The sequence below is a fragment of the Euprymna scolopes genome, chromosome 19, assembly GCF_053919585.1.
Source record: "Euprymna scolopes isolate OS-2025 chromosome 19, ASM5391958v1, whole genome shotgun sequence".
Classification (NCBI taxonomy): Eukaryota; Metazoa; Mollusca; class Cephalopoda; order Sepiida; family Sepiolidae; genus Euprymna; species Euprymna scolopes.
In genome coordinates this window covers 140,576,765-140,591,731 of record NC_136500.1, presented here as the reverse complement: position 1 = coordinate 140,591,731, position 14,967 = coordinate 140,576,765, and the positions used below count along the sequence as shown (strand labels likewise).

The following is a 14,967-nucleotide window of genomic DNA, read 5'->3' as shown; positions in this document are numbered from 1 at the left end:
CTGTCAACTGGCTACCTAGTTTGTGCGATGTAATCGCATTAGATTATTTTATGGGAGGATATGTAAAGTGCCTTGTCTGCACTGATAAACCAGACACAATAGACAACTTGGAAGACAACATTCAACATGTTAATGCCAGAGTGCAGCCTAATTTAATGCATAGACTTTGTAGAAATTGGCCCTCTAGATTACATCATATACGCAGAAGCTATATACCTGAAATTGTATTTTAATAATAAATGCCGAAAATTAATCTTTGGAATAAATCACATATTTGTATAATAAAAATATTTTTTTGTCATGTATTTTAATTTAAAGTTTGCCGCCTTTAAAAAAAAGTGTTTTTATTTGAAATGCGATGTTTACTTGTGACTAATACTATACAAGCACTATAAGATGGTTCCAATATTTTCCCCAATTCCAATACAATTAATGATTCCGTACTAAATTCCTAGTTCCAATACAAGTTCTGATTTCAATTCTTTACAAAACTCTAAATATTTAACTACAAAGTTGTTTTTCTTTCCCCAATTACTGCAAAAACACATTAAACTGTGCATATATTTTCTAGAATGTAAAGACAAACTAGTTGAAGGGAGTTGGGCTGATCTGTAGATTTTAGTTTTACTGGTAGTTTAAAATCAATAAAAAAAATTTTTTTATTATTAATACCAGCATTTAAAGATTTTGTTTTTAAACAAAATCAAATAAAAAAAAAATGATTAAAGGAATCCTCTTTGGCATCAGAAAATAGACACAAATTTTTTCCAATACCGATTCCAATACTACAAAAAGTTCCAATTCTCGATTCCAATTCCGATTAATCATCCCAACACTAATAAACACCTATTTTTCTCCATGCAGCACATGTTCTCAACTCTCACTGACCAGGTTTTATTCCCATACATCATGACACTTCGATAGACATTATATGATTGCAGTATAGAACAAACATGCGCACGAGAAAATCTATAAAAATCATTTTCAAGATGATTGTTAAGGTTGAAGAAAATAAGTAAAAAATTACCATATTTTTTATATAAATATAAAATAAATTTGGTTCTTATTTAGAATTTAACCTAATTACAAATCAAAAATACTGTAAATACAGAAAAATCATTATAGTGTACATATTCATCATTTTTTTTTTTTTTTTACACAGTGGTCACCACTTATCAAGGCCCGGAAGCCACTTAGGGATAAGGGTTATTGCAAGTACATATTCATCATGCAAACATGAAGACATGAAGAAGTATTGTTGTTGAGGTTTCGAAGATGTAGTGTGATTGCCAATGAAAGTTTAAAATGTTACTAGTAAAACAATTTCATTAAACACTTTAATTAGTCCAAATCTTTATGTAAAAATAGGTTGAGGTCATTATGGTTTGATGGCTATGCAGACTGGCCCATTGCATTTGACTTTTTTTCTTTTCTTTTTTTTTTTTTTTACATAGGCATCACCACATTATCAAGGCCAAGAGGCCACTCAAGGATAAGGGTTAAAGAGTGTACAGTAGAAATTGGACAATATAGTAATCATTAGTAATGAAAATTTGGTAAAGTTGATAACTTATATGGAACGGTTCATCAAGAACTTATTTACGTTGGACTTGAACACAACCATATTGTAGTCAGCCGGAAAGCAAGAAAACGGAAGACAATTCCACAGGCGTGCAGTTCTAAGAAAGAAGCTTTGTTCATGGAATCTACGTTTAGGTTTAGGCACAGATAAAGAGTGGGGGGAATTATTGATAGTGTTTACAGCTAGACGAGTGTTTCTTGTGAAAGTTTGGCGGGGGGGGACCATAGATTGAAGCTCAGTCGAACACTTTCCATGAAAATAACGATACATCAGAGACAAACTCGCAACATCTCTTCTGTGAGATAGAGGTTGCAAGGAAGAGAAAAGGACATCTCCTACGAGGCTACGAAGTCTATTTTGAACTCTATCAAGGCAGGCCAAGAAGGCTGGCTCGTATTTCCAATTGAAATAACGATAATGAATCAGCATCTGAATATCATCATTATTTTTTAAATAAATTAAGCCTAATTTGTGATATTGTTTCGGTGGAATTTCCTATAACATATGAAACAACCAAATATTAGTATGAGCATGTCACAGTTAATTACCCGTTGCGGTTAAATAATCAATTGTTAACTATTCTGCACCTTCAACTAACAATTTCCGGGGTTAAATTCAACACACTCCAAAAATCTGATTTTGCTTTATCTCTGAAAACCGAGGGGTTTTATTCAAATCGATAACATCTCATTTGCATATGAGGTGATGAGAAATCTTGTTACTTCACGAGACCACCATCATATAAAGAGAATTAGCAACCATTTTTTTTTAATTATTTTTGTCTGCCACCAGACACTACAAGCTGCACAAAATCAGGTTTGTACCAATTTTTATGGCATTTAATCACACCCGTCTTTGGTACATAACCCTAACTCTAACCTTTACCGTATACAAATCACTATACAAGAGATTAGATGTACAAAAAAAAAATAGATGTTAATCATGTAATCACTATAAATTCATCCAGCCTTTCCACTTATTAGTTAAATACTAGGGTAGACTAGACTCTAAAGCTTTGGTAGAGCAACTATTCTAGAAAGAAAAACTAAAATAACACTAGTTGTGACTACACTGATGTGGTTGCTAGTTTTCAATTATGATGACGGCACAAAACAAAATATCATATTTCATAATAATAATAAAATATCATATTTCATAATAATAATAATAATAACAAAATATCATATTTCATAATAATAATAATAATAACAAAATATCATATTTCATAATAATAATAATAATAAAATATCATATTTCATAATAATAATAATAATAATAAAATATCATATTTCATAATAATAACAAAATATCATATTTCATAATAATAACAAAATATCATATTTCATAATAATAATAATAATAACAAAATATCATATTTCATAATAATAATAATAATAATAATATATCATATTTCATAATAATAATAATAATAACAAAATATCATATTTCATAATAATAATAAAAGAAAAGTTGTCTGTGTGTTAGTGTTTCCTCTTTCATGGTTCAGGTTTGAACCCAGCTGATGCAGCTCATTGTTTTCTTCTTTTTTTTTTTTTCGTTTGCATGGGCACTCTTTGCTATTTTGATTGAAAGAAAAATTGTTTTGATGGATTCATTTATTTATTTTATTGGGGAGGGGGGGGGAGGTCCTAGCGCACGGGCAACAAAAAGTTCTCAACATCCAGAAAATAGCTTCTTCTATTCATATTCCTTCTGCCAAAATATCTGGTGGGGAGGTTGTCATGTACATCTTTTTGGGGGCGATTACATTTTCATGTTTTTATCCGTTCTTTTATTTTAGAAATCGTTGTGGGGGTATCAATGAAAGTACTCAATATCCTTAGTATAGCAGGTGTATCCAAATTAAATTTTATATCGGCCCGGGGAACGCTGAGTATACATGCTAGTCTAATATTAAAGGGCAAAATATGTGTGTGCATGTGTATTTGCATGTCTTGCTAAAACTTTCCACACACGCAACGGATCCTTATGAGATCAGTATCATTTTAAACCACGATCCTTCGGTTGACACTTATCGAAAAATTGGCCAAAAACATTCATTCCTTCACTTTCAACTGGGCAGTTTTGTACAAGGAGGGGGTCACTTTTTTTGTCAACATTTTTGCAAAATCATCATACGCATTTGCAATGACTAGACTTAATTTGAATGGCAGCGAAAATGTATGTCATGGTAGCCGTGGGGGTTTTTTTTTTCACTTTCTTTTCCTCTTTTGTATTACAGGTTCGATCCTGCCTGTCTGCTCCTTTTTATTTATTTTTTTTATTTCAAGACTTACGTAATAGGATTTTTTACCTTTTAAAACAAAAACTGAATTATTTTACTGCTCACTTAAACATTTTTTTTTTCACACCTCCCTCCACGCAGGCTGCGTCTGTTTTTTTTTTTCTAGTTGTATTGACTTGATATTTGTCTTTTTATTTTGTAGTGTTGGTTCGAACAATGCAAAATATAAGAATTACTTTTTGCCAAATAGTTTTGCCAAAGGCCCTGCATGTCCTGATTGCCAAGCAAGCAAAATAGGTAAGTCGATTACCATATTTCTGATCTGTTTAAAGTTAAACTGTTATTCTAATCATAGTTGTTACATTTTTAACATTTCAACCGTTGCATTTGCTGGCCTTCTTTATAGATGCCCCTTAGGTTCTTGTGCAGTATTCCTTCTATATATAAATCAAAAATAAAAAAAATCTGCATGATGTATGTACCCCTAGCAAAGCAGAAATGTCACATTGATGGGTTATGGCCAGATAGTACTGAGTTTGTTTTTTTTTTTTTGGTCCCTCGACAAAAGGAGGGTTGACCTGTAAATTCACCCTTGTCCGTTCGTCTGTCCACACTTTTCTCAATAACTACACCTTGGAATTTTTTTTAAATTTTGCACAAACATTAAACATGATATGAGTAAAAAAGTAACAGAACAGATTTTCCGGAAAAACTCCAGTTGCCCCCCCCCCAAATGGGGGTGAGGGGGGGGGGGGTCCAATAATGGGCTTAGTCATTTCTTTTTTGCATGGTGTAGAAATGAAATTCACATATGTTATGGCCTAAAACTGCACCATTTGTTCATTTTCACCAGGATTTGATGTTCCCAGGAGACTTTTGAGGCTAAAGGGGGGGGGGCAAATGCTGAACTTAGTCATTTTTTTTATGCCTCATTCACTGTGCACTCACAGGGGACCATGCATACTTCACTTGTTTTCTTGGTAGTCACCACTTATCAAGGCCTGAAGGTCACTTGAGGATAAGGGTTAATGAATTTAAGGTTATAGTATAATGGTGTAAAATTTGATTATTTATTGGGACAGCCCAACAAGAACTTGTTTACATTGGATTTGAAGGCTACCATGTAGTATTCAACTGAAAAGCAGGCCAGCGGAACAGTGTTGGGTAGTTATGGGAAAGAAGCTTTGTTCATGGAATCTGCATTTAGTTTTAGGCACAAATAGAGAGTGAGGGAAATTGTTTATAGTGGTTGTAGCTAGTTGAGTGTTTTTTTTGTAAAAGTTTGACAACGGAGACCATAGATTGAAGTTCGTTCATGCACTTGCCATGAATGGGTTTTGAATCGGACGATCCTGGAAAACACCCGACTCCCAAAAACAGCGAATGGAACAAAGATGTGAATAAGTCCCAGAACTTGATGTCAATCCTAGACAAAGGAAACCATGGAAATTCTGATTTATGAAATGACGATAAAAACGGATTGTTTTGGGTCAACAGGTCAGAGACAAGTTAACGCAGACCACATGTGTGTGATCACATTCCTTTGCCACCATCCATGTCACGCCACGCCACGCCATGCACTAACCACGTCTCTTTATCGCCATACCCTACAAGCTAGGTTGTCAAAATAAACTTAGAAATCATAAGTAATTTGCAACTGTATTTTGAGGATTGCTCACACTTCAACCTCCAGAAGAGTGTAACTTACAACCGAAATTTACAAAGTATTTTATCTACTCTGGCATGCTACCCCCATTTCCCCACTCCAAAGAGTAAATAATATTGTTGGAATCGTCTATGCGGTTTATGTAAAATACTGGAAGGTGTCGAAAAAAAGTTGCATGATTTTTTTTTATCACACAAACACTTCTTTTTTAAATTTTTTGTTCAAATTAAGATAAATATTTAGAATTTTTTTTATAATAGGTCAATGATAACAAACAAATGTTTTCTTTTTTTGTATTTCAATTAAGTTTAAACATCTGCCAGCATTTTCCATAAACCGCTTGGACAATAGCAAAAGTCCTTATACTGCATAAGTACATAATGTTCATAATTGTTTTTTTAATCTAGTTAAAGGGTGGAAGTGGCGGTGGTCATTTCATATTTTTTATTTAAAAATAATTAAAGGAAAGCAGGGGATGGTATCATTTCTTTTTTTTTATTTACAAATAGTTAAAAGGAGAGACGGGACATTTCATTTTTTAATTTACAAATAGTTAAAGGGAGAGACGGGACATTTCATTTTTTTTATTTACAAATAGTTAAAGGGAGAGATGGGATAATTTCATTTTTTTAATGTACAAATAGTTAAAAGGAGAGACGGGATCATTTCATTTTTTTAATTTACAAATAGTTAAAGGGACAGACGGGATCATTTCATTTTTTTATAAATAAATGCATGATTTTCCTTTTGGTTCGCATCCATTTTTTATTTACAATTGTGAATCAAAAAGATGTCAGCATTTTAGTCTTTCTTAGAGAAGAATATAAACAAAGAGAGATAACTGAGTTTTATTAATGTTATTTGCTTTTTCTGATTTAATTTTCAGTTGTGCCTTACTTACAATATATTTTCAAGCTAAAGTTGCTTATCGGCGATTCTTCGGGCTACATGATTGTAAATTTATGGAAAGAAGAAGCAGTAAGTAGTATTTTGTTCCAATGATGAGTAGAGTGTTCTCATTCCATCGGTCATGACCGGGTCTGAAATGATTTATATATATCTCTACTATCATATAAAAGTCACTTTTTGTGTGTGTGTGTGTGTGTGTGTGCGGGAGTTCCTCACAGTGATATGTAATCTATCCCGGGTTATACCAGCATGTTAAAAATTGTAATTTTGTTGTACAGGTTGTACAGTGCAAAAAGAGTTCAAAGGGTTCAGCTGTTGACGCATGTCAAACGCTGTAGTAAGAGTCAGCGTTGGCTCCTAAAATAGATGATTCGATTCATATGAAAGAAAACATGGAAAGAAAGAAAGAGAGAGAGCCTGAAAGAAAGAGAGTAAGATATCTTTTTGCTCGCATGCAAGTGCAGTCTGGCTTCCGATTTTGGACGAAACAGATGTGTCGAGTTGGACGCAAAAATGTATCAAAAAAGAAACGCAAAAAAGCCTGAGTCAACAATATGATGACTTCCCCCAGTTCACTCGTAGACAAAATAAAGTAATCCATGCCAGAAAAATCACTGTTATGTTTTCGTCATCTGAGATGTTCCTTATAGCTCACCATCGACCAGTGACAGGAAGAATCGCATCCCAGAGAAGACCAAGATAACAGAAAGAAAAAGTGAATTTTATCGTATATGTATATGCACACACACTAGATGTATCATGGTCACATACATAGATACAGACAAAGAGGTGCATGTAATGAGATAGACATTACAACAGAAAATATCCTCTCCCTTTCCCTGCTACAGTAGGTTCCGAAATGGTTGAGTCTATCTTCTGCAAATTTCACACAAAGCTAATTTATATGTCTGACAGTGTTCTTAGATATGTTTTGTACAGAAATTCATCTGATAAATATCGAAAAATCGAAAAAAATCAGAGCTTAAAAATAGTCTTTCTTCTTTTATAGATAAGGAAGAAGAATCTTTACAGGGTGAATATTTTACGTTAAACTGGTCAAGGAACATAATAAAATTTTAACAAATTATTTCTTCTTGGAGCCTTCCAGAAGTTGTTGGAATGGTGCAACAAGTGCGTTGCAGCCAGAGGAGATTACTTTTAAGAGGACTAGAGTTTAATGTGTGTACTATTAATAAAAATGCCCATATGAAAAAAGTGGAAACTTATCAAAGGCACCTTGTATGTGAGAAATAAACTTGAATGTAATTTTAAACAATGAAAGTAATTAAATTTAACATGTATACAACAGACTGGAACAGGGCATTATAAACAAAAGGGAATATCACCACAAGCAGTAATACTATTAAACCTGTTGCTAGAAAAGCAAACAATTTCACTTTATATACTTTCTAACTATAGATCCATTTTCCTCAACTCTGAGTTTTGTTTTCTGGATATTTTTTTTTTTACATTGAAGTCACCACTTATCAAGGCTTGGAGGCCACTCAGGGATAAGGGTTATTGGTGTACAGTAATCAATGGGACAATACATAGTAATCGTTAGTAATGGAGATCTGACAAAGTGTCTTACTTAAGGGGGCGGTTCATCAGGAACTTGTTTATGTTAGAGTTGAAGACATCCAAGTTGTAGTCAGGTGGGAAACAGGCAAATGGAAGAGAGTTCCACAGGCGTGCACTTCTAAGAAAGGCGCTTTGTTCATGGAATCTACGTTTTGATTTAGGCACAGATAAATAGTGAGGAAAATTATTGACAGTGGTTTCAGCTAGACGGTTGTTTTTCGTGAAAGATGAGCGAGGGGGGACCAGAGATTGGAGCTCAGACGAGCACTTCCCATGGAAATAACAATAAAACAGCAACAGGCCCACAACGTCTCTTCTGTGGGAGAGAGGTTGCAGGGAAGAGAAAAGGGCATCACCCACTAGGCTACGAAGTCTATCTTCAAAAAAGTCACAAGGAGGTACACACCCATATCTAGCAAGACGTGTCTTATGCCATATCTGCAACTGTAATCACCAGGAGAGAACAATGACCAAACAATCTGAAATAAATACTGAAGGACAGCTGAATTTTAAATGAAAAATACAGCATAGTTGCTCGAAAATTGAGAAATTTGAGATTTTAAATTTCGTTGTTTAAATTTTATTGTGTCTGGTTATTCACTTTTCGGTTTGCACAGATGACATTTTGAACAAGTATTGAGAGTATTATAAAATTAGTCTTTAAAAAATGGTACTTGTACAGTTTAGTCAAGACATTAAAAAATGAAAATATCAAAAAAAGGTTATATTGTATCTATCTGTTTTGGACTGAAGATCTCCAGAAAAAAATTTCATTTAATTTTATCGAGTAGTTTGTTTTGTTTTTTTTTTTACAGCGGAAAAACACTAAAAATCAAACATTTTGCTCGGTATCATAACAAATTGTTTTTTCGCTGTAAAAAAAAAAAAAAAACTACTGAATGAAATTAAGTGAAATTTTTTTCCGGAGAACTTTGTTCCATAACAGATACGTGCAATATAACCTTTTTTCGATATTTTAATTTTTTAATGTCTTGACTAAACTGTACAAGTACTGAAAAATTTTCTAAAAGTTATTCTCTGTAAAAATAAATTTGTGTTTAACAAGTTTCCCGCTTTTCTAGCAACTATACTGTAGATGATGTATTATACTTATATTTATATTTTTCAATCGACTTTTAAAATATATTGTTTTAAGCAACACTTTCTTTGGTAAAAGGATTCTGATAGAGAAAACAGCTCTCGTCCAGTTCAATTAAAATCAACAGTGAGATAGTTTGATAGGGTGTCTGTGTAGACCTATTTCTGGTATAGGAGTGAATAATAGGTCCTGTGGTATATTGTCCAGGGTGGAACGATAAAATTGACACCCTAGAAAAGACAACATGATTCCATTTCCGTTTGATGAAAACTAGTTTTATTTTTTTGTTGCAAACCATGTACTAGTTGGCCAGTTGTGTACATATCCCAAGAGTGATAGGAGCTTTCTATCATGTCTGAAAGTGACACAATGTTCAACGAGTGAGATCAGGGATGTGCCACTGTACAACTCATGCTCTCTACCGATCCAAGTTATGACAACAGGATCATTGCCAGCAACCTCAAAATGCCTTGCTGGATTGCCATGAATAACAGGGACGGGCTCAAGGTGATGAAAACAAAGTTAGCTGCCACAGTTATAATCTTTGGCGTGATTTCAAGTGTGGACCATCTCACATCTCCAAAATCAGCTGGAAAGTCAACACCAAAGTGTATCTGAATGTGATAAAGAGTGTGATGATCTCCTAGTGCAATCAGGTAGCTGCAAGCAGACCCTGGGTGTGGCAGCAGGACCTGGCGCCAGCCCACAAGTCCAAAGAGACCCCCAGCTTGGCTTCAGAAGGGGTGCTACGACTTTGAATCCTTCTCTCACTGCCCTCCTTCCTCCTATGACCTGAACCCGCAGGACTACTTTGTTTGATCATATGTCGAAAAATCTGTATGATGTACATACCCACGACAAAGCGAAAATATCATATTCCAAAAATCACATAAATTAATCAAGTACAATACGCTTAAACATGATATTTTAATTTATGCAGATTGCGCATGTATTATTATAGAATCAATCCTTTATTGATTATTATATATTACGAGGAATAATGATAATGTCATTCATCAAATTGCGTCTGTGTTTGTTTACAATAACATGTCAGCTGATATTTGGGTCTGATGATGAATGCCTTGGAAAAGTCACTTCTGATTTATTTTTAGTTTTTAAATGTGCAAATGAAGAAATGATTTGCGGCAATTTTAAATGGTACATCTTCTTTTATCGTAAATGGAACTTATTAATGAGAAGAAATTTAAATAAAATGGTGAGGCACACCAGGGCTTTAACAGAGGATCACTCGATCTGTAGTCGAATGGTCTATAATTAAGCTATATCTCCAGATTATAATAAATCTGTGTTTTTTTTTTGTTTTTTTGTAAGAAAAAATGATTTGCTGAAATTTTATTATCACACTTGGCTGTTGTAACATAAAATATATCCTTGTAAAAATTATTCTTTTTTATCTATAAGAGAGAAAAGCTATTTTTAAGATTGGATTTTTTCGATTTTTTTTTTACTTATCGGATGAATTTCTGTACAAAACTTATCTAAGAACACTGCCAGATATATAAATTAGCTTTGTGTGAAATTTGCAAAAGATAGGCTTAACCGTTTCAGAACCTATGAGGAAGGAACTCACACATACACACACACACACACAAAGTGACTTTTATATATTTACTAGCGGGGGTACCCGGCGTTGCCCGAGTGTTTGTTTCCGGGATGGGGGGTGGGGAATTTTAAAAAATGTTATGGTAGGTAAGTAGGAAGGATCAAACCCGGAGTCATGAGTAAAAGTAGGAAAATAAAGTGTGAAAAAAACAAAAACATCTGCAACGTTAACAGTTCGGCCACCAAGAAAAGTCCATTCCAGTTGTTTAGGAAAAAAAAAAAAAAACGACTACGGTAGGTCGGCGCGAACGTGAAAATATAATGTGAATTGTCCAGCACGCTAACCACTACGCCACAGAGCACTGCAGCTTAGTTTAGTGATTTTAAATAACTTCACATGAAAGAACTACGAAGCCAAACCGGTGTTCTCTTCTCAACTGTTCCTTGTGAACGATCCCCAAACGGTGTTAAGTGGTGGCAGGGGGAGGAGGAATTTATTAGAGAGAAAATATTTTACCACTTCCATTGATCTTAAACGATTTTGGCCGTGACTTCTCAGCAGAAAAAGTATAGAAATCTAAGGTTATCGAGGAATTTGAGAAATAATAAGCCTATAACACACCTCAGATATTGTTCTGCCGTTTGTGCATATTATATTTGCATGAAATATCTTGATTTTTAATCCTATTATGGTCAAAATCCGACGGGAAAAAATGAGTTCATTTTATTTATATAGAGATTATATATACAAGACTTCCATGTTCCAAAACACAAAACCTCCAAGTTTATTAACACAAATCATAAATTTATTAATCTTGAAGAGTAAATGATAAAATGGTTGAAATTCTTGTACCACCTTTTCTCAAATCGTTGCTGTCTTTCTTTTATCCAGGTCAAATTCTTTGATGGTTTAACTCCCCAAACGGTTATAAATGACAAAGATGCTTACAATCGTCTATTAGATTTCCTCCATCTGATGTGCCCTACTGAGAAAGTTTTGTCGCAAAGGCCAATAATGGAATGTTGTATCAAATCTTATTTCAATCGAGAAACTTCTCTGGTTTGTTATCAATTGTTTGATACCGTCCTTGTTACGTAAAAATCGAGAAACGATTTTTTCTTTGTTTTTTTGTTTTTTTGTTGTTTTTTTTGTAAATTATGCAAAAAATATATTTTAATAAAATATTTGACTGGTAATCCAGTCTGCAAAAACACTTCACACAATAATGTTATATAAATGACTTGTTTCTTTTTGGTTTTATTGTTTTTTGTTTTTTTTTAATATATATATTTATTCAACATTTATGAAAATAAAATAAAGGTTTTTTGTGAATTTAATTTTTATATTTAATTGCCTGGCACTTGTACACTTTAATCAAGACATTAAAAAATGAAAATATCGAAAACAAAAAGGTTATATTGTACGAATCCAATTTTGATTTCACTTAAGTTGATCGAGTAATTTTTCTTTTTCTTTTCTTTTTTTTTTACAGCGGAAAAACGTTTTTATCACAGCATGTTGAAGATAGACATCTTTGAAGTTTTTGAACACATCACGGGGAGATAACTCAACATTCCCTGCCCATTTTTAAAACTATCTTTTCTTTCTAAAAATCAAACCTTTTGCTCGGTATCATAACAAATTGTTTTTTCGCTGTAAAACAAAAACTACTTAATGAAATTAAGTGATTTATTTATTTTTTTTTTTTAAGAACTTCATTCCATAACGGATACTTACAATTCAAACTTTTTTCAATATTTTCATTTTTTAATATCTTTATTAAACTGTACAAGTACCATTTACCTTCCTGTAACATAGTCACTGGCTCCACCATTTATGTCGCATCAGTTTTATTTCCTGCATATAACGTTTGGTCCATTTCAAAAGTAATAACGTTATCTTCCTATTTTTTTACTAATAAGTCTGCCAGGGCTCATACAAACTTGAAAAGTTCTTCAATTTTCACTTTTGCCTTGGAAAGGCCTTATTTCTATTATTACCTTGAAAAATCCTTGAAAATTGTATTCTGCCAGTAAAAATCTGTGTCAAAATATTAAAAATAAAATCAAAATAAATGCCGTTAAATTATTTTTTAAGTATTAATAAAAATACCATTAAAATATTTCTTAAATATTGAAATTTTTTTCTTTACGTTGCAAGCCTGTCTTTGTTTTATCGTTATTTCCATGGCAGCTGCTCGTCTGAGCTCCAATCTCTGATCCCCCCTCGCCAAGCTTTCATGAAAAACACCCGTCTGGCTGAAACCATTGTCATCAATTTTTCCCACTCTTTATCTGTGCCTAAATCCAAGCGTAGATTCCATGAGTAGAGCTTCTTTCTTAGAAGTGCACGACTGTGGAACTCTCTTCCAATTGCCTGTTTCCCACCTGACTACAACTGTGATGTCTTCAAGTCCAACATAAACAAATTCTTGACAAACCGCCCCATTAAGTAAGACACTTTATCAAATCTCTATTACTAACGATTACTATGATACTATCCCATTGATTACTGTACATGCAATAACCCTTATCCCTGAGTGGCTTCCGAGCCTTGATAAGTGGTGTAGAAGTGTAAGCCATTTCAAGCTTCAGATGGTTCGCTGTTACATTACACACGTCCTGGTAGGTGACTTGTTTGTAGTAGACAGTTCCACAGAACAAAATATTCTTACCATGTCGAAACCCGGGAAAGAACATGTAAAATTGCACCAGAAAAGGTTTAATATTTATGAAGCAATTCTGGTTTCTGATTGGTTTGTAGCAGAACGTGAATTAATTTGATTCGTCAGTTCTTAGCAGCATCGTTTATAAATAGAATCGTCCGACTGTGTGGGATCATACCCCATTATAAGCCCAAAATATTGCAACATCCTCCCTATTTTTTTTATAATGGGGAAGTTCCTGGTGTTTGTTCTGCTCAAAAATAAATATATATTTTTATATTTACTTAGACATAACAAAAATTAGAAATCATTTTGATCTTAGAATTTTAGCATTTAAAAAGACGCCATTTTTAATTGTGTTCAAACGTCAAAAAGGAAAATTACAAAGTTTTTTTTTTTTTTTAAGCAAAATTATTAGTAGGTTAAAGTGTTAATACAAAATAAAATGGATACAGTTTAACGTCTTGTCCAGGACCATTTTTTTTCTTTTTATATATATAAAAATCTATATACTGAGCATTATCCCTAGGGTTTTCCGCTGATATTCATGCAAAAAAAAAAGTAATAGCCTTCTCATAAGCGGAACTTCGCTGGTCTGTATTTTTAATATATAGAAATCTATATACATACAGGGCAGTGAAAAAAAAATTATTCAGTCGAATTCACCAACAAATTTTGAGAAAAACGTTGTAGCTTTATCTCGTTTTCTACGAAATGGCATTTTATATCCATATGCCTAGATCTCTCGTTTTTTACGAAATGGCATTTTATATCCATATGCCTAGATCTTTGATTGATCATCCGTGCTCTGTGCTAAGACTGTACTGGCTTGATCATCACAATTAATTACCACGGGGCTTGTAATCAATTCTGGCTCTAAAATAGTCTTCAGGATATTTTGAAGGTAGAGTGCTTCCTGGGTCGTGTGTGTGATCGCGATAGATTCTGCTTCACACGTAGAGAGAGATACAATCTGTTGCTTTTTAGATTTCCATGAAATAATAGGCCCATTTTCTGAGAGTCTTAAACAATATCCAGATACACTCTTGCGATCCTCGTCGCTTGCCCAGTCTGAATCCGAAAAACCTTCTAATTTTAGGGGATTTCTCACACAAGTCCTGGTAGGTGACTTGTTTGTAGTAGACAGTTCCACAGAACAAAATATTCTTACCGTGTCGAAACCCGGGAAAGAACATGTAAAATTGCACCAGAAAAGGTTTAATATTTATGAAGCAATTCTGGTTTCTGATTGGTTTGTAGCAGAACGTGAATTAATTTGATTCGTCAGTTCTTAGCAGCATTGTTTATAAATAGAATCGTCCGACTGTGTGGGATCATACCCCATTATAAGCCCAAAATATTGCAACAAGTGGTGACCTCCATGTAAAAAAAAAAAAAAATATTTGGGTAAACTGAATTCACTTCCGGTGTTTTAACTTTGAGTACTGATATTTCTTTTACTTAACCAGTAACGTTCGTCTTTTTTGCGCATCTTTAAAGCATGTTGTCATATGACAGGTTTTAGTTAAAAATGAAGACAATAAAAAGAAATCTCTTGGGGAGAGTTTCTGATTAGACAGGCCAATTTAATGAGAGAAACGTGTTCAGTGGATGCATGGGTTGGAGATAGCCATGTTGGCTTGCATATACTCATGC

At 33.6% G+C, this 14,967-nt stretch overlaps 1 protein-coding gene across 9 annotated transcripts in view; it reads left to right on the top strand.

Moving 5' to 3' along the window:
* The window catches only part of LOC145240008 (protection of telomeres protein 1-like), a 96,127-nt gene extending 83,396 nt beyond the window's left edge, over positions 1-12,731 (top strand). For 7 of the 9 annotated variants that reach the window (XM_080103608.1, XM_080103606.1, XM_080103607.1 and 4 more), the window contains 3 exons: positions 4,030-4,124; positions 6,380-6,471; positions 11,538-11,869. In XM_080103608.1, the coding sequence (XP_079959734.1) occupies positions 4,030-4,124; positions 6,380-6,471; positions 11,538-11,744 (394 nt within the window). In that variant the 3' untranslated portion in view covers positions 11,745-11,869. Of the gene's footprint in view, positions 1-4,029; positions 4,125-6,379; positions 6,472-11,537; positions 11,870-12,138 lie in introns of those variants that run through there. The other 2 variants (XM_080103613.1, XM_080103612.1) reach the window with 2 other exon arrangements.
* Positions 12,732-14,967: the final 2,236 nt, after the last annotated feature.